At 53.9% G+C, this 19,293-nt stretch overlaps 2 protein-coding genes across 9 annotated transcripts in view; one reads left to right on the forward strand and one right to left on the reverse strand.

Annotated features, from left to right (window-relative positions):
* On the forward strand, positions 1-12,148 carry DLK2 (delta like non-canonical Notch ligand 2). 6 transcript variants are annotated; one of them, XM_055571361.1, is made up of 7 exons: positions 1-516; positions 1,040-1,132; positions 7,925-8,055; positions 8,339-8,402; positions 9,669-9,799; positions 10,404-10,548; positions 11,226-12,148. In XM_055571361.1, the coding sequence occupies exons 2-7, from the start codon at positions 1,098-1,100 to the stop codon at positions 11,959-11,961; spliced, it is 1,242 nt and encodes a 413-aa protein (XP_055427336.1). In that variant the 5' UTR covers positions 1-516; positions 1,040-1,097; the 3' UTR covers positions 11,962-12,148. The 6 variants fall into 6 exon arrangements, with proteins under 6 accessions (XP_055427336.1, XP_055427341.1, XP_055427339.1 ...); XM_055571366.1 differs by lacking the exon at positions 1,040-1,132; XM_055571364.1 differs by lacking the exons at positions 1-516; positions 1,040-1,132 and adding an exon at positions 6,871-6,977.
* The window catches only part of ABCC10 (ATP binding cassette subfamily C member 10), a 20,521-nt gene continuing 13,299 nt past the window's right edge, over positions 12,072-19,293 (reverse strand). For 2 of the 3 annotated variants that reach the window (XM_055571341.1, XM_055571342.1), the window contains 10 exons: positions 19,028-19,181; positions 18,659-18,848; positions 16,037-16,380; positions 15,551-15,720; positions 14,878-15,038; positions 14,371-14,624; positions 13,370-13,515; positions 13,178-13,275; positions 12,825-12,937; positions 12,072-12,511 (listed from right to left, as the gene is read on the reverse strand). In XM_055571341.1, coding sequence (XP_055427316.1) covers positions 12,358-12,511; positions 12,825-12,937; positions 13,178-13,275; positions 13,370-13,515; positions 14,371-14,624; positions 14,878-15,038; positions 15,551-15,720; positions 16,037-16,380; positions 18,659-18,848; positions 19,028-19,181 — 1,784 coding nt within the window. In that variant the 3' untranslated portion in view covers positions 12,072-12,357. Of the gene's footprint in view, positions 12,512-12,824; positions 12,938-13,177; positions 13,292-13,369; positions 13,516-14,370; positions 14,625-14,877; positions 15,039-15,550; positions 15,721-16,036; positions 16,381-18,658; positions 18,849-19,027; positions 19,182-19,293 lie in introns of those variants that run through there. The other variant, XR_008711527.1, reaches the window with a different exon arrangement.

Here is a 19,293-nt window from a genome sequence, read left to right on the forward strand (position 1 = left end):
CAGGCGGTAAATAGTGGTGCTTGACCCAAGTGTTAGAGGTCAGATTGTGGAAAGCGAACAAATTCTCAGCTGAGGGCAGAGTCAACAGGATTTGCAGGACGTGGGATGTGAGAGAATGAAGAGAGTTAAGTATGATGCCAAGGATTTTAGCCTAAAACACTTGGCCATTCACTGATACAGGTGAGACTGACATAGGAAGCCATCTGGGGCTGAAATCAGGACTCCGTCTTTGGACATGCTAACTCTGAGTTGCCTATTGGAGAATCCCAGCGGGAGATGTCGATCGAGTAGGCAGATGGATACATGAGTCTGGATTTTAAGGATACATCTTAAGTTGGAAATATAAACTTGGGAGTGATTAGCTTACAGCTAGTATTTAAAGTCATTAGGCTGGATGAGATCATGAAAGGAGTGGGTGCAGCTGGAAAAGAGAAGAGGTCTGAGGATGGAGCCCTGGGGCTGCGGAAGAAATTAGAAAGATGAAGCAAAGGAGACTGAGGAGGGGCAGCCATTGCGGTAGGTAGAAAATCTTGTGAGATCAACCCTAGAGGCCCGGGGAACCACCATGTTCAATGCAGCTCACAGAGCCACTAAGATGAGGACTGAGAAGCAACCATTGGGTTTGACAATGGCGATAGAATCGGTGACCTTGACAAGGGGAATTCTGGTGGAGTGGTGGGGAGAGCATGGGTCCAAGAGAAAATGGGGGGAAATGAAGTGAAGACTGTAGGTGTTGACAAATGTTTTTGAAGAATTTTCAGTAAAGAGGAGCCAAAAAAAACATAGCTGCAAGAGAATATGGAATGGAGGGAGGTTGCTGACTCTTTGGAAAAAAAACCCTGATGCTGGGAGAGATAGAAAACAGGAGAAGAGGGCAACAGAAGATGAGATGGCTGGTTGGCGTCACCAATTCAATGGACGTGAACTTGGCCCAACTTCGGGAGATGGCGAGGGACGGGGAAGCCTGCAGTGCTGCAGTCCATGGGGTCGAAAAGAGTAGGACTTGACTTGGTCGCTGAACAACAACATTTATTTTAAGATGGGAAACAGGATGATGAAAATGAGCTCACAGAGAGCAGACTGATGATGCAGAGGGGATGAGGAGAACTGCTGGGGCCCCTGAGGAACACAGGTAAGAAGGTATGGGGAACTAGTGCCCAGGTGGAGGGAGGGGTTCACCTGTGTAAGAGAACTGGCATTGCATCAATGATAACAGATGTGAGTATATGGAGACAGATGCAGGTAGGCGGAGGAAGCATGTGGAAATTCTCTTCAGGCTGCTTCTATTTTCTTCGTGAAGTTGGAAGCGAGACCACCAGCAGGGGGAGGAGGAACCGAGGGGTTGGCAGTTGGAGGAGAAATGAGAAAGTAAAAATAACCATCGAGGAGGCTGAGAGTGCACAGCACTGGGGAAAAGCAGAAGCATGAGTGTTCAACACAAAGAGTGCTTGAGGATATGAAATGAAGTGACACCAGACAGCCTAGATATGTGTTATTTTCAGCCACATTCAGCCGCTCAGGTGTTGGCTGTAGAATGTACCATAGTGGGGTTTTACCAGACGAATATGATGGGAGAGAGGGGCCAGAGAGTTGGTATAGACAAGGCGCTGATTATCATGATAGATCATGGAATCAAAGCTGGGTAAGGAGGGAAGGGCGGCTGTGATGGGGGTAGGGGCTGCTGAAAAGAAGATGAGATCAATGGATGAGAGACAGGGCCAGCTTATCCACAGGAGCTGCTGCTGCTGCTAAGTCGCTTGAGTCGTATCCACAGGAGGCACAGTGCCCAAGGCCTGCAATACTTTCAGGAGCCCACAAAATATTTTAATTTAATTTTTCTTCTGTAAAATCAGAAGAAAAAAGTGAATATAATAAAAATGAATATATAATAATGAATCCAGCCTGGATTAAATTTATCTTGATACCAAGGCAATCATAAAATATAACGTTTAATATTCTCTCATGGAGGAAGAGGCTCATGCAGGCGAAGTGTTTAGGGCCCACTAAAGTTGTAATGTAGCCCTTATGAGTGATCCCAAATCAATAGATCCAAATTCAATATTTGTTGAATGCATGTATTTTTAAAATATTAATTTATTTATTTGGGGCTGCACTGGGTCTTCGTTGCTACAAGTGGGCTTTCTCTAGCTGCAGCGAGTGGGGGCTACTCTTCATTCCGGTGCTCGAACTTCTCATAGCAGTGACTTCTCTTATTGCAGAGCACAGGCTCTAGAGCACAAAGGCTCCCGTAGTTGTGGCACATGGGCTTAGTTGTCCTGCTGGCATGTGGAATCTTCCTAGACCAGGGACTGAACCCATGTTCCCTGCACTGGTAGGTGGATTCTTAACCATTGGACCACCAGGGAAGTCCCTGTTGAATGCATTTATAATGGCAAAAAAAGTAAACACAACCTAAGTATCAAAAGTGCTTGTTTGAGTCCAGGTACTGTGGGCTGAAAAGAGAGGATCTAGTCATAGGAAAGTGTAATACTTAAAATTATGGACTGTGTGAAACAATTGGTAGTAACAAGATTTGGGTGGGAACATCCTTCTTATTGGTGGAGAGGAAGAAATCAAGGAAATGGGAAGCTGGTTTTATCAGTTTGGCCACCTGTTGTGAAGAGTCGACTCCTTGGAAAAGACTCTGCTGCTGGGAAAGATTGAAGACAGGAGGAGAAGGGGACGATAGAGGATGAGGTGGTTGGATGGTATCATCGACTCAATGGACATGAGTTTGAACAAGCTCTGGGAAAAGGTGAAAGACAGGGAAGCCTGGCGTGCTGCAGTCTATGGGGTCACAAAGAGTTGGACATGACTGAGCGACTGAACAACAGCATTGCTATAGTAACAACATCCCAAAACAGAGTGGCTTAAAACACCCACCATTTAATTGCTCATCCACTGTTTATCTGGTAATATGGCTGGCCTCTGCTGAGCAGTTCTTGTTAGTCTTGCCAGAGCTCATTCATGAGCTAGAATCATCTGGAAGCTTGACTGAGGCAGTTAACAGGACCGCCTGTGTTGTGGATATTGACCAGGGCATCTCAGGTCTCCTTCATGGGGCTTCTTGTCTTCCAGCATGCCAGACTGAACTTCTTTACATGATACTGGAAGTTTTCTAAGGGAGCAAACAGAAGCTGCAACGGTTTTTGGGACCCAGACTCTGGGGACTCACATAATGTCACTTCCACCATATTCTATTAGTCAAAACAAGTCCTAAGACCAGTTCAGATTCAAGAGCCTGAGAAATAGGCTTCCATCTTTTGCTGGGAGGAGCAGCAAAATCATTGCTAAAGGTCATGTGGGACAGGAGGAAGTGTAGTGGCCATCTTTGCAAATAGACTATCACGCTTATTGGAAAATTTGTCTATGTGGTACTGAATCAAGAATCACCAAGAGGGACTGCCCTAGTGGTCCAGTGGCTAAGACTTCATCTTCCAATGCAGGGAGTACAGGCTTGATCCCTGGTTGGGGAGCTAAGATCCCACATGCCTCAAGGCCAAAAAACCAAAACATAAAGCAGAAGCAGTAGTGTAACAAATTCAATAAAGACTTTAAATATGATCCACATAAAAAAAAGTCTTTAAAAAAATCACCAAGAATTTGGCAGAAGGAAGGGTGAAGAGAGTGACATGCCAGGTGCTAAAATCTTCAAAACATGTAGTAAGTGATACAATCTGATGCCATCAACTTCCAAAGCTTCAGATATCTTTATTGTTTCATCAGTGATTGCCAGTGAATTTCATTCATGGAAAGCAACTCTTTATTTTTCACAAATTATTTGACTCAGTCACTCATCAATTCAGACTCCATCTTAAGGAAGGAATCTAAAAGATGGAAAAAAACTATATGAAAATTTGTAGCACTACTTTTTATCTTGGAGCTGTAGCTCAGTGTCTAGGATGATGTCTGGCATGGAGTAGTAACACATACGTGCTGCATGAGTGCTGTGTGCTAAGTCGCTTCAGTTGTGTCTGACTCTTTGCGACCTTATGGATTGTAGCCTGCCAGGATCCTCTGTCCATGGGATTCTCTAGTAGCAGATACTGCTACTGCTACTGCTAAGTCGCTTCAGTCGTGTCCGACTCTGTGCGACCCCATAGACGGCAGCCAATCAGGCTCCCCCGTCCCCGGGGTTCTCCAGGCAAGAACACTGGAGTGGGTTGCCATTTCCTTCTCCAATGCATGAAAGTGAAAAGTGAAAGTGAAGTCGCTTCAGTCGTGTCTGACTCTTCGAGACCCCATGGACTGCAGCCTTCCAGGCTCCTCTATCCATGGGATTTTCCAGGCAAGAGTACTGGAGTGGGGTGCCAGTGCCTTCTCCGAGTAGCAGATAGGTGCTCAGTAAATATTTGTTGAAAGAATCTATAATGGTGAAAAGTAAATACAACTTAAGTATCTAGTAATGAAGGCTAGGTTAAATAAATTGTGTGTGCTCAGTCACTCAGTTGAGTCTGACTCTTTGCGACCTCATGGACTGTAGCCCGCCAAGCTCCTCTGTCCATGGAATTTTTCAGGCAAGAATACTGGAGCAGGTTGCCATTTCCTACTCCAGGGGATCTTCCTGACCCAGGGATTGAATCTGTGTCTCTTGTGTCTCCTGCATTGGCAGGCAGATTCCTTACCACTGCGCCACCTGGGAATACCAGATTAAATAAATTAGTGTGTATCTATTTTACAGGCTATCATGGAGCCATAAAAATTATGCTTTTAATTAATTTATTTAAAAAATTTTCATTGGCGTATAGTTGCCTTAAAATGTTGTGTTTGTTTCTGTTGTACATCAAAGTGAATCAGCTACACACATATTCCCTCTTTTTTGGATTTCCTTTCCAGTTAGTCACCAGAGAGCACTGAGTAGAGTTCCCTGTGCTGTAAAGTAGGTTCTCATTAGTTGTATTTTTATACATTGTATCCATAGTGTAGCTTTTGAAAACTATTGATATATGATGCGTCAAAAAAAAAAAAAAAAAACAGGATATAACATTACAGGTTCTGGGTAAAAACAGCTGGATAGGAAAAGGAGTCAAACAACAACAGTGGTTTTATCAAGCAAATAGGATCATGGGTGACTTTTAAATTTTTATTTTATTCATTTATTTCTTGGCTGCACAGAGAAGCTTGTGGGATCTTAGTTCCTCAACCAGGGATTGAACTGGGGACACGACAGTGAAAGTGCCGAATCCTAACCACTGGACCGCCAGGAAATTCCCCAAATTTTTACTTTATTCTAAAAGTTCTTTAATGTTATTGAATTTCATTTACAATAAGAAAAAGTTAAACATGCTCATTGTGGGAAAAAGAGAAATGTTGAAAAGCATCAATAAGAAAAAATTACCTATTATACACAGTGAAGTAAGCCAGAAAGAAAAACACCAATACAGTATACTAATGCATATATATGGAATTTAGAAAGATGGTAACAATAACCCTGTGTACAAGACAGCAAAAGAGACACTGATGTATAGAACAGTGTTATGGACTCTGTGGGAGAGGGAGAGGCTGGGAAGATTTGGGAGAATGGCATTGAAACATGTAAAATATCATGTATGAAACGAGTTGGCAGTCCAGGTTCAATGCACGATACTGGATGCTTGGGGCTAGTGCACTGGGACGACCCAGAGGGATGGTATTGGGAGGGAGGAGGGAGGAGGGTTCAGGATGGGGAACACATGTATACCTGTGGCGGATTCATTTTGATATTTGGCAAAACTAATACAATTTTGTAAAGTTTAAAAATAAAAAATAATAAATAAATAAAAAATAGAAGCAAAAAAAAAAAAGAGATGCTGCTAATTAACTATTAAATAAATGCTTGGATGAAGTTATTTTCATAACAGATAAGCTCCTCGGAAATTGCTTTCAATAAAATGGAATGAGTTAGAAAAAAAAAAAGAAAGAAAAAATTACCTGTAATTCCATCATCTGGGGGGAAAAAAATCACTGCCAACATTGAGACACATTCTGTTTCTTGCTTTTTTCCCTCCACTTAATCTATTCTTAGATTTTAAAAAAGTGTTTAGATTTCCCAAAGGTGACTTTCAATAGTCACATAGTGTGTTGGTATACCATAATTTGTTTACAATCATTTTGGACAGTATAGGTTGTTTGCAGTTTTTCAGTAAAAAAAAAAAATAGTAAAACATATGGTCAGAGCTATGGCATTGTTCAACTCAAATTTAGAAAGCTCTGGAGGAAAGAAGTGATCAGCGTTTCGGGGAAGATGGCCAGGCAGATGGGGTGGGTGTGGCTACGTTCAATGAAGAATGCAAGAAAAATTAGTTCAGGGGCTCCGACCTGTGGGGGTTGTCTGTAGAAAGCTGCTCTGCACGGGTTAGGGACTACTTCTTACCACGAATTTAAGGATGGTGAAATCAAATCTTGATTTGAAGGACTAGAGGTGGGGACAGGTGGTCCTGATCTCTGCTCTCTTGCCTTGGGCAAACAAGAAACGGTTTCCTGTCCTTTCCCGGGACAGAGGTCTCTGAGCCATTAGCCTGGAGACACAGAGCTTCCTCACTCCCTCTACAGAACACTCAGTCTAGCTCTGGGTTTGGGCAGTCGACGATCAGCTTGAGGTCAAGAATGGGGGTGGTCCGGGGTACAGCGGAGGGAACTTGGGGCGCACACAGAGCCGGGGACGTTCCCAGTGCACGGAACCTTCCCAGTAGTGGTAGCGGAACGCAAAGAGATAGGAAAGAGACCTGGCGGGAGGAGGGATGCAGGGGTGGGTGAGTGGGTCACGCTAATACCTAGGCAGGGATCAACCCTGTAAGGCTGTTGATGGCCACGAGGGGAGAAAGAAGCGGACGGCGGGGAGGAGGAGAGTAGCAGACAGATTAAGCAGGTGATGTAGGATTTACAAATGGAGGAGGCGTGGGCTGGTGACAGGAGGAGGGCCGGGAGCGTCGTGTGCCCTGAGCGTGCGCGAGATTTATCTGAGAGGCGTGATGGGCGGCGGACTGGGGAGAGCAGAGGTGGGGCGCGGGGTGAGCTGCTCGGGTCGCGAAGGCGGAGATGCGAGATGGAGAATAAAGGCTGCGCACACTTGGCCGACCCTTTACAGTCGGCTCCCATTTAGCCTCCCGTAATTTCCTCCTTTCAGCGGAGAGGGCGAGGTTCGGAGAGGTCGGGTGACTGCGGTGGGCGGGGGCCCAGGGGAGCGCGAGGCCCCGAGGAAGGGGTGACCGCTGGGGGTGGGGGCGCCGGGCGCGGGCGGGTGGGGGGCGGGCAGGCGGCAGCAGCCTGGGAGCGGAGCGGAGAGGCGGGCTCCGCCGGCACACGCCGCCCCTGGCAGGCGGCCTGAGCGCGTGCGAGGAGCCGCCGCAGCCGCTCCGGGTCGCCTCGAGGCCCAGATTCCCCAGCGCTCGGCTCGCATGGCATCCGCCTGGGCGCCCGGCCACGCAACCCGCTAGGGGCGGCCCCGCGCCCCGGTCTGGCCCTTCGGCGGAGTCCGTCGGATCCCGCCTCGCTCTGCGCCCCGAGGCGCTCAGTCTCCCAGCCCGAGGTGAGGACCGCGGGACAAGCCGGGCTGAGGGCGCGCTGAGTATCCGAGGCCCCGCGCCGCGGCCGAGCCCAGCGCGGCGGAGACAGGAGGGGGACAGAGGCGGGGGCAGAGACCGCGCGCCGCCGGGTCCCCGTGTCGCCGATTGCGTTCCCAGCCCCGGCCCTTCCTGCGTCCTGACCTCGTTCGAGCTGTCCATCCTTCACCTCCTTCCCACGTAGCCGGCTCCGCGTTTCTGTCTCCAATCCCCTCGCCTGCTCACACCTTCCTCGCCCCCGCCCTTTCGCTGCACTATTCCCCCACCCTTTTTCTCCCTTCTGGACGCCCCTCTCCCCCTCGGCTCCTGTCACTCGGAACCGAACCGGAATCCTTGCCGCTATCTCCACGTCCGGCCGTCTCTCAGCCCATGCCATCCCACAGGTGTCAACACGTCCGGCGATCCATCCGTCTGTCCGTCCCGGGGCCGGCGCTGACCATGCCCAGCGGCTGCCGCTGCCTACATCTCGTTTGCCTGTTGTGCATCCTGGGGGCACCCGTAAAGCCTGCCAGAGGTGAGCGCTCCCCCGGGGGGATGTGGTCGCGGCCCTGTCCGGCCGTCCCTCGCTCGCACGTTGACCTCTGCCGGCCAGAGATGGCAATGCAAGCCGCTCCGACCGCGGGCTTGGCGACACCCAGGACTTACTTCCCATTGGAATGCGATTAGTCTTTGTTCTACCTTACCCCAGAGCTGGGCCCCTCCAGTTACCGGGACCCTGCGTCCTTTCCCTGGCCCGGCATCTCAGGCAGCCGAACCCTGACCCCCGGGCTCACCCCTCCCACATCAATCTCTTGTAGGCAATGACTGCAGCTCCCTCTGTGACCTGGCTCACGGCTGCTGCGCGCCTGACGGCTCTTGCAGGTACCTCTCCTTGGAGCACGGTGGTCCCAAACCCTTTGCTCCCCATTTCCCAGGCCTCCATACTCACAACCGAGTCAAGCCCCAAGCTTGACCCAGAACGTCTACGGCCCTCCCCATCCCTTCAAAGCCGTGGCACACAGGGCAGATGGGCAGCTCTTCCTCTTTGCCTTGCCTCTCCTTTGTGTCTTCTAACTACGGCTCCCCACTTTACTCTCCCAAGTCTCATACAGGAACTCTAAAACTTTCCTCTTCAAGATACCAGGAGAAAGATCTGAAGCTTAAGGGAGAGTGGAGAGTGGGAGCCGTGAGGCAAGGGGGAGGAGATAAAGATAAGACAGACGGAGAATTGGCTCAGCCTGGAAAAGAAAGGCTTTGCCAGGGTTGCTGGGGAGATGCACTTGTTCAAGGGGGCCTTTCTTTGATGAATTTAAGTAACTGACACACTGGGGTAGGGGTCGGGTAAATTCTGCAGCAGGAGGAAAGTGTGTCTGGATGTAAAAACATGAGCTGACAGGCAAGCTGCTGGAGGGGCTGGGGGTGTTGGGGACTCTCTGAAGCAGGCCTTGCCCTGGAATCAGGGTAGGAAGATAGTCCTGGTGACTTCTGAAGGTCACTCTTCTTTCGAAAATGTTTCTAAGCACCTCAGATATACCAGAAATGGTACTAGGGGCACTTAACAGACATCATCTTAATGTCTTTTCTTTTTTAAAATGATTATTTTTGTTGTTGGCTGTGCAGGGTCTTCAGGCTGCACATGGACTTTCTCTAGTTGCCTCAAGTAGGGGCTACTCTTCATCGCAGTCCTTAGGCTTCTCATTGAGGTGTCTTCTCTTGCTAGGGAGTACAAGCTCTAGGGTGCGTGGGCTCAGTTTGCGGCATATGGGCTTAGTTGCTCCTCATCATGTGGGATCTTCCTGGGCCAGGGATTGAACCTGTGTCCCCTTCATTGGCAGGTGGATTAACCACTGGACCACCAGGGAAGTCCCTCATCTTCTTCTTCAACCCATCCCTGCCAGGTGTCACCCCAGGTTACAGATGAGAAAACTGAGGCTTGGAAAGGTTAGACAGACTGCAGAACCAGAACTGCAACGCTGATGCCTTGGTGGCCTGGCGACCCGGCGCAGCTCTCTATCCACCCAGGATAGGCCTGCTTTCCCTTAGGGGCTGTCCTGTTTGTCTCCTGTTTCCTGGAAGCTCTGAGCTTGCCTCCTCCCTGTCTTCACCTCCTTCTACCCAGAGCCCTGACCCTGTGCTTCCCCCCGTCAGGTGTGACCCAGGCTGGGAGGGGCTGCACTGTGAGCGCTGTGTGAGAATGCCTGGCTGCCAGCACGGTACCTGCCACCAGCCCTGGCAGTGCATCTGCCACACTGGCTGGGCAGGCAAGTTCTGTGACAAAGGTAGGGGAGTAGAGAGGGCGGCTGTTGGACTGGGGGCCCCACATGTCTTGGGAGGAACATCCATCCTTATTTATTGAGTGCCTCTTGTGTCTGGCTCAAACCCTCAAATATGTAGTATTTTATATACAGTCCATGGAATTCTCCAGGCCAGAATACTGGAGTAGGTAGCCTTTCCCTTCTCCAGGGGATCTTCCCAACCCAGGAATCGAACCCAGGTCTCCCGCATTGCAGGTGGATTCTTTACCAGCTGAGCCACAAGGGAAGCCTGTACTATTTTATAGTTGTAGACTTTATAGCTATCTGTTATCTGAACTGGTCCTCAACACAACCCTCTGTGGTAGGTAAGACACCTGCAGGAAACTGTCCTCATATCACAGATGAGGCAACTGAGATCCACAAATGAGATACAACTCACCCAAAGGCAAGTTGAGACAGACTGACAGGGCTAGGACTAGGCGCCTCCTGACTCCAAATGCAGTGTTGTTTTCCGCCCAGGTTGGGACTGTGGTATGAGCCACCCCCACAGAGCTCTGGGTGGGGCCTGGGCAGGTCTGGGTGCCACGTGCGAGGGGCTGTCCCAGAGCCCTCCCGGTCTCCTCTGCAGATGAACACATCTGTACCACGCAGTCCCCCTGCCGGAACGGAGGCCAGTGCGTGTATGACGGGGGCGGTGAGTACCACTGTGTGTGCCCACCAGGCTTCCACGGGCGTGATTGTGAGCGCAAGGCCGGACCCTGTGAGCAGGCAGGGTGAGTGCTGGCCCCCTGGTTAGGTGAGAATCTGGCGACGGAGGAGAGAGGACTGTGGAGGAGGGTGGCGGGGCAGTGTTAGGGCTGAGGGTCTAACGTACCACATGGGGACACTTGAGGATAAAACCCCAGTCTGCCAGAGTATCCCAAGGGCTCCTAAGCTTTTTTGACACCATCTGAACCATTTCTCCAACGACAAAAATTGACAGGGGCTGGAGGTGTAACACATCACTGCATGACTTCCCTGGTTGGGGAGGCTGTGGGCCTAGGACCCCCTCATCCTCCCAGGAAAGCTGGAGTGCAGCCCCTGAAGTTGTCCCACGCGGCAGCCTAGGCCTCATGGTGAATGAGGAGACAGCCTGTGGGGCTGGACTTGTCCTCATTCCCGCCTCGGGTCTAAGAGTCTAAGAGGACACTAACAGTACACTCGCCTTGGTCTTGACTCTGGGTCCGGCCCTCTGCTACGTGCTTGACCTCGACCATCTCACTTAACCCTCACAACCTGGGAAGCCGGGTACTGCTCTGATCCCATTTTTAAAGGAGGCATTTGAGGCTCAGAGAGAGTGGCTCAAGGGGACACAGCTAGAGAGGGGTGGTGGTAGCAGGGATCCGGATGTCGACCTGGTCTACCCTGCAGGTGGCAGTTGATAAAACACCCTCCCCGCCTCCCCCACCAGCTCCCCGTGCCGGAATGGTGGGCAGTGCCAGGATGACCAGGGCTTTGCCCTCAACTTCACCTGCCGCTGCCTGGCGGGCTTCATGGGTGCCCGCTGTGAGGTGAACGTGGATGACTGTCTGATGCGGCCCTGTGCTAATGGTGCCACGTGCCTGGACGGCATCAACCGCTTCTCCTGCCTCTGCCCCGAGGGCTTCACCGGGCGCTTCTGCACCATCAACCTGGACGACTGTGCCAGCCGCCCCTGCCAGAGAGGGGCCCGCTGTCGGGACCGGGTCCATGACTTTGACTGTCTCTGCCCCAGCGGCTATGGTGGCAAGACTTGTGAGCTAGTCTTACCGGTCCCGGGTCCTGCCGCCACAGCGGACAGCCCCCCAGGGCCCACCTTGGCTGTGCTGGTACCCGCCACGGGGCCCATCCCTCACAGCGTGGGCGCCGGCCTGCTGCGCATCTCCGTGAAGGAGGTGGTGCGGCGGCAGGAGGCCGGGCTGGGCGAGCCCAGCCTGGTGGCCGTGGTGGTGTTTGGGGCTGTCACTGCCGCCCTGGTCCTGTCCACGGTGTTGCTGACCCTGAGGGCCTGGCGCCGGGGCTTCTGCCCCCCTGGACCCTGCTGCTACCCTGCCCCACACTACGCCCCAGCGCGCCAGGACCAGGAGTGTCAGGTTAGCATGCTGCCCGCGGGGCTCCCTCTGCCACCTGACCTGCCCCCCGAGCCTGGGAAGACCACCGCTCTGTGACGGAGGTGGGAGCTTTCTGGGCCCCTCCTTCACCTCCTAGGGTGCTTGGACTGGAGTGGCCCTTTCTCGCCACCCCTCAGCTGGGGTACACACACTGAGGGACCTCAGCCTCATGCCACAAATATTATTTTTTTAATACACAGAATGTAAAAATGGGAATTTTATCAAATAAAACTATGGACGTGTACGTGGGCTCCTTTGCCAGAAAAAGTCCGCCTGGAGTCCCAGATGCCAGAGCGCCAGAGCAGAGGCCTGCCTCTGGGGAAGCCACAGGACTCTGCCCGCACAAGGAGTGGCTTGTGAAGAGGAGCCCAGGGCGCCCTTTCCCCTCTGTGGAGGAGGGGGAGAGGTAGAGGCATGGAGGAGTGTAAACCATCGGCAGTGGGGGCCGGGCCCTCACGGGGAGGAGCGCACTCCCCGAGGGCTGCTCTGCAGCAGCTGCTGGAACAGCGAGTGGGGCTGAGTGCGCAGGGCGGCAGGGGAGCCCAGCTCCGCCACCCTCCCTGCGTGCAGCACCAGCACCCGGTCGGAGTTCAGGATCGTGTTGAGCCTGCACGGGAGGGGGTGGTCAGTGCGGGGATGGAAGACAGCACCCTAGAGAAGGCTGACCTTTTCCTCCTCTTCCCACCTGCACAGCGCCCCCCTGCCCCACAGGCTTCAGCCCCCCGGCGGGCTCTGTGCTAGGGGAGGGGCTGCATGTTCCCTGAGACCGAGCACTCCAAGGAGCGAGCCTAGAGAATGAGGAGCTGAGAGTCACAGGGCTTGGAATTTCCGGAGCCCTGACTCCCGGGGTCCCTGAAAGGAAGCGAGGCTCTGGATCCATGACACCCCTGATTTAGATTCTCACTCTGGATGCCACACACCTGTGGGCGATGGTCAGCACTGTCTTGTTGGCAAACCGTTTGCTGATGGTTTGCTGGAGCAGCTGGTCTGTCTTCTGGTCCACACTTGCTGTGGCCTCGTCAATGCACAAGATCTGGAGCGTGTGGGGAGGGTTAGGGAGGAGAGTGGAGAAGAGGGTTAGCTGAGGCTGCTACCCAAGCCTCCAGCCCCCAGCTCCTGGTCTGGCCCAGGCCAGCCCATGGCTCCCCACCTCCAGCTGTAAAAGGAAAATGAACTTGGTCCCTTGAGACCTCTTCCTAGTCTACTTCCTCAGCCCTCACCTGTCCCCTGCCTTCTTCCTGGCCCTCTCAAATGGCCCTCCCTCTTGGCTTACCTTAGCATCTGTGAGGAGAGCCCTGGCCAGACACAGCAGCTGCCTCTGCCCCAGAGATAAGCGCCGGCCCCCCTCGCCCAGCTCACCATCCAGACCACCTGTGAAGCACAGCATCTTTACCCCAGGGTTCCAAGCCTCCTCCAGCCCCTCTCTGCTCACTCCTCCCGCCACCACGAAGGACAGGACACTCACCCATGGACTCGATCGCCTCACTCAGGTGGCACTGCTCCAGCGCCTGCCATAGGGCCCCATCCTCATACAGACCCCGGGGGTCCAGGTTTTCCCGCACGGTCCCACTGAACAAAAAGGGCTCCTGGGGGATGATCGCCAGCTGGGATCTGGGGGGACAGGGGTTGAGGCTCGAGATGTGACCACTTCTGCTCCCAGCACAGGTCTCAGTTATAGGTCCAGCCCTTCAGGAGAGCGTGGGGTAAGACTTGATCACAACCCCCATCCTGCTCCCTGCTTGGTCAGCCATGAACCTAGGATTGTGCTGGTGCTATGAGGAACACCAAGGAAACCAAAGGCCTGAGGGGCAAAAACAGAACATGCATAAGCCAAACTGTGTGGCACCGACACGTGTTGTTGGACAGCAGTGGATGGCAAGGAACGGCCAGAGAGTGTGACTGGGTAGGGCACGCGTCCAGGTTGAAAGCAGGCCTGAAATCGGGTCCTGAGGAGCTCTCTGGTCAAGCCGTAAGGGGAGGCCGGCACAGGTTAGGAGAGAAGGGCCAGGGCCTGGGGTCAGTAATTGCTTTAGGATAGCGCTTCCCCCTACCTTTTCCCATGTCATGGAACTAAGAGAAAATGATAAGAGTAATCTGGTCGGGAGGATGTTTGGCTCCAGATGAGGCCACTTGTGGCCAGGGGCTACTGGCCCAGGTCACCAGCTGTCCCAAGCCCCAGGGCACGGCACCTGGGAGGCTCTGATTCAGGAGATAGTGACCAGTGGTCTAAAGTGGAAGGCATCGTGTGCTGGGAAGTCCAAGCTGAAGCTGGGAAGGTGAAAGCCTTAAGGCCGCAGCTTTGAATCCAGGCCTGAGTGCAGGGAGCTCACTATTCTAGCCTGCTTGTCCCACCCTCTGTCTCACCTCCTGATCCACCCTGGCTGCTGTGTGTTTATCTAAAGCCTTCCTGGCTGGGCCTTCCTCTCCCTGCCAGTGGCCATGTCCCCTCTTCTCACTCCCCCACACCTGAGCTCGGCCAGCTCCAGCTGGCTGGTGTCCATGCCGTCCAGCAGCACTCGCCCAGAACTGGGCTCCAGCAGCCGGAAAAGCACCAACAACAGGGAAGACTTGCCGGAGCCCGTGCGGCCCACGATGCCCAGCTTCTCTCCAGGCTGCACGCGGAAGGTCACCCCATCCAGGGCGTTGGGCAGCCCTGGCCGGTACACCAGCACCACATCCTGGAACTCCACGCTCCCCTGGCTCAGCCAGCCGATGCCTAGCTGGTGGGGTCCATGCATGGGAGAGGGTGGGAGACGGGTGAGATGCAGGGAAGGGTGGAGGGATGGGTTGGAGAGGGGAAGGGAGGGACGGATGGTGTGAGAGGAGAGGTGGGGAGAGTTAGGAGGGATGGGGGACAGGCGTGTAGAATGGGGAGATCACAAGGGACACTACAGAAGTGGAGAAAAGTTGGTGACGGGCACAAGGAGAGGAACTGGGGGGCCTTCAGGGTGCCAGCACCCAGGCTGGGGCTACCTGTGGCCGCTGGCCCCGGGGCTCCTGGGGCAGGTCACAGGAGTACTCCTCCAGCCGCTCGACGCTCACCAGCATGGCTTCTGTCTGCGTGAAGCTGCTCACTAACCCTGAGAGCAGGCCCGTCAGGGACAGGGCATAGGACAGCGACAGGCCCACCAGTCCTGGGGGACGGGACAGAGGACAGAGCGCTAGGGGAGGCCTGGACACTGGGGTGCGTGTAGGGAGGGGGGTGGGCAGAATGGGCAAACCCTAAGCTGTGGACTGCGGGCATGTAAAGGAAGCTAGCACTGAAGCAAGAAGATGCAGGAGCCAGGCCAGGCCCACGGGAGGCTGGATGCAAGGCAGTGGGTGGGCCTGGGGAGGCTGCGCAGGGGACAGGGAGAAGGCAGGTGGACTGGCGTGGGGCACTAGGTGCTGAGGATGGGGCAAGCAGGCACGGGTGGTGATTAGAAGACCTGTTTAGCCCCAGATCCACCACCACCCGGCAAGGGACTCCTCGAGAGTCAGCGTCCCCAACTCTGAAATGGGGGTCTTGAGAATGACAACATATCCTCACAGGGAACCCTGGTCAAGAGGTGAAAATCCTTGGCAGTAAAGGGAGATGTCATGGTAGTCGAGGGGGATGAGGAATAACAGGCTTCTGAGGTGAGACTGCAGGGCCCTGGGATGGCACCTGGGTTGGCGAGGCCCTGCTGGTGCTGCACCAGAGCGATGCCCGCGATGGCGCTGACCACTGCGGCCCCCATGAGCTGTAGCCGGATGTCCAACCATTGCATCGTGGCACTGGCAGCAAACTGGCACCTCTGGTTGAGCTCCAGGAGTCTCTGGTTCTCCTTCTCAAACCTGGAGGAGGCCATGCTGTGGCTTCATTGGCCCGCCCAGACTTCCTCCCTGCAGGACACCCCCTCCTTGGCGCTGACCCGCATGCCCACAGGCCTCGCCTCAGGGCTACGGAGGAACCAGTGTGCTCTTTCATGGGGGCCTTCTTGGCCTCACTAACCTGTTTTTTCCGTTTCCTTCCTCTCTCCCCTAGTGCCATCACCCACCTTTCTCTTCTCAGGGGACCTGAGATCCACCGCCACCCCACCCCAACTTCACCCCCACTGACCATCCCAGCATCTCACGCCTGTGGCTCTGGCTGGAAGAGGCACTCACACACCTGTAGGTGGCCCCGGCGGCCCGGAGCACAGGGAGGCCGGCCAAGGTGTCGGCCAGGTGGGTGTAGAGGGGAGACAGGCTGAGGCTGCCCAGGCGCCGCAGCTCCCGAGAGGAGGCCCTGTAGTGGCTCTGCACGCGATAGTAGATGATGCTCAGAGGCGGCAGCAGCAGCAGCAGCCAGGGCAGGCCGAAGCCCAGCACAGCCAGGAGCCCCAGCAGGCCTGCCGCGTTGGCCAGCAGGATGTTGAGGATGAAGGGCAGGCTGTCATCTGCACAGGCCACGTCAGAGGAGAAGCGGTTGACGACCCGGCCCGTGGGCGTGGAGTCGAAGAAAGTCACCGGAGCCTGGGAGAAGAGATGTGATTGGGCCAGGGTAGGACAAGGCAGAGAAGCCGCGGAGGCCGCCCCCGGGGAAGGTGGGCTTGGGGGAAAGGCCCAAGGTAGAGAACAGGAAAGCGGTAAAGTGTTCCCAGAGTTCAGGGCACTGAGGAGGGGCTGGAAGAGCTTAGAACAATACCCCAGGGTGGGCATGATAGAGGCTCTCTGCCCCTCTGGCTGGTGGGGACCCTGAGGCTGTCTGTCCCTCTGGCTGGTGTCCCAGGCCGGCCACCCCCTACCTCTGTGCCGCTGCTGCTAAGTCGCTTCAGTCGTGTCCAACTCTGTGCAACCCCACAGACAGCCTCTTACCAGGCTTCTCTGTCCCTGGGATTCTCCAGGCAAGAATACTAGAGTGGGTTGCCATTTCTTTCTCCAATGCATGGAAGTGAAAAGTGAAAGTGAAGTCACTCAGTCGTGTCCAATTCTTAGCAACCTCATGGACTGCAGCCTACCAGGCTCCTCCGTCCATGGGATTTTCCAGGCAAGAGGACTGGAGTGGGGTGCCATTGCCTTCTCCACCTCTGTGCTACACATGCCTACTCCGCTTTCGAGGGCAGGGAGCTAATCCCATTCCAGAAGATGGAGACTTCAGGCCATGAGTACGATTTCGATGTCAGGAGGAACACCCTGACTGCTCGTGGCTGGACAGAGCGGTGAGGACAGCGGTCAAGTCAATGCTGTCTCATGGCAAGGGCTCAGGCTTTGGAGTCAGACTGCTCCTTGATTCCAGCCCTGCTGCTTACCAGATGTGAGACCCCGCCAAGGGGGTTTCCTCTCCTCAAGGCCCCCATCCCTCATCTCCAAAAGGGGAACGGTAATGGAAGCACACATCCTGGAGCTGACTGCACAGACAGCAGTCAGAGGCTCAGGGGAGTCTGCCTTTCACGGAGCAGGGGCTCAGGAGCTATTTAGACTACTCATTACTGGGAGGTGCCGTCTCAAAGACAATCCTTTTCCTTTCCCTGCCTTCCCTGTCTCCCAACTCCCTGCCTTTACTGGGTGAACAGTCCTATCTTAAGGCAGGGAACTAGGTCAAAGGGACTTGCGAATGTCACCCCTAATGTCAGCTTATGATAAAATCAATTCCTTCACAGCCTGAAGATGTGGGCAGACAGTGGGCAGCTGCTCCCTGAGAGGCAAGGGAAAGACCCACACAGTCCTGGGTTCATGGCCACAGGACTCACTTGCCCAGGTCACAGGATTAGCTTGCCCCGATCACATACACCCTCAGAGCCTGTTTCCTCATCTGTAGAAAGGGGATAACAGTACTCATTTCACAGGGTTATAAGGAGGCCCTAATAAGATACCAGACAAAAAAAGAGCTTTGCAATAATAACAACATGGTTAATAATAATAATTGCTAATTGAGCACTCAGTATATGCCAGGCACTATGCTAAGTACTTTCCATGTACTGATGAATCCTCATAATGTACTATAGAGCAAGCAACAGACAATATACACACACAGCAACAGGCATGGATCTTAAAATGAGCTCTAAATAAAAACTGTAAGAAAAGAACGTCATTTATAAAACTGTTGCTGCCGCTGCTAAGTCGCGTCAGTCGTGTCCGACTCTGTGTGACCCCATAGACGGCAGCCCACCAGGCTCCCCCGTCCCTGGGATTCCCCAGGCAAGAACACTGGAGTGGGTTGCCATTTCCTTCTCCAATGAATGAAAGTGAAAAGTGAAAGTGAAGTCTCCCAGTTGTGTCTGACTCTTAGCAACCCCATGGACTGCAGCCCACCAGGCTCCTCCACCCATGGGATTTTCCAGGCATTTATAAAACTACCTGGGCACAAAATATAGCCATTTTGTAAAAAGGCAAACAAAAAGATACATACTAAACATACCTCACAAGGTTGTTTATCAAGGAAAGGAGGGGAAATGGAAACAAGGTTTGCAGATAAAAAGAGATGGATCAATAAATAAAATGCAAAAGGGACCTCACGTTAACTAAGGGGTAGTTAACTCAGTCCTCTGAGCTTGAAGTTCAACTGGAAGTGACTCAGGGAGAGTCTCTTCTCCTCATGTTACAGAGGAGAAAGCCATAGGCTTAAGTAACTGGGTTTGAACCCAGCAGCTGCTCTGCTCTTGGTCTCTTCAGGTCTCAAGGTATCAAGTGCTGCACCCATCTGAGAGGAGCTGATTTCTCCTGAGGACTGGGGGATGGGACGGGACCCCCGATAGAGCCCAGGTACTGGGAGGGCCCCCCTGAGGCCACCTCCACCCTCCCATCACCTCACCATGAGGACTCGACCCAGGAGGCGGCGATGCAGGGTGGCAGCTGCTCGGAGGGTGCCTGCCGCGAAGAGCACGGCCCGGAGAAGGGTGCAGAGGGAGTTGACACCAGCGATGGTCGCGTACACGGTGAGGTAGAAACGGAGGTCTGAGGAGCCGTTGGGGGCAGCTTTGGGCAGTGGGAACACTGAGGTGCTGGGTGGTGGGGAGGGGGCTGTGGGTAACCAAAAGTGGGGCCACTCAGGGTTCCCTTCCCTGCCCCCACGCCACCTCTCCCCACCTTCCAGAAGACACAGGCCCTGTAACGCCAGCCCCCAGCTCACTCCCTGCCCAGGAACTAACGAGAGCCCCAGATCTGTGCCCCGGCCACTCACTAGAGGCTCCCGGGGGAGAAGAGGAGCAGCTGAGCGGACAGCGGCCCCACGGAGCCCAGCCTGGTGGGGGCCAGCGCCTCCTGGGAGCTATTCTTGGCTGCCTTCAGCTCAGAGATCCAGTGGGAGAGCCACCAGTCGGCTGTGTTCCTGGTGGCTGGGGGATGGGAGAGAGAAAGCTGCCGGACAGACTCACCTTCCTCGCTCCATTCAGACACCCTCTTCTGCCCTCGACTCTGGTTTCTACCCTCCTTGGCCCCCAGCCCTCC

The sequence above is a fragment of the Bubalus kerabau genome, chromosome 3 (genome assembly GCF_029407905.1).
Source record: "Bubalus kerabau isolate K-KA32 ecotype Philippines breed swamp buffalo chromosome 3, PCC_UOA_SB_1v2, whole genome shotgun sequence".
NCBI lineage: Eukaryota > Metazoa > Chordata > Mammalia > Artiodactyla > Bovidae > Bubalus > Bubalus kerabau.

Bases quoted from the DNA above. Each gene is read 5' to 3' on its own strand.
- DLK2 (XM_055571361.1), top strand. From the start codon at position 1,098: ATGAGGAGAACTGCTGGGGCCCCTGAGGAACACAG. The intron at 8,056-8,338 runs GTGAGCGCTCCC...AATCTCTTGTAG, and splicing joins ACCCGTAAAGCCTGCCAGAG to GCAATGACTGCAGCTCCCTC. The intron at 9,800-10,403 runs GTAGGGGAGTAG...TCTCCTCTGCAG, and splicing joins AGGCAAGTTCTGTGACAAAG to ATGAACACATCTGTACCACG.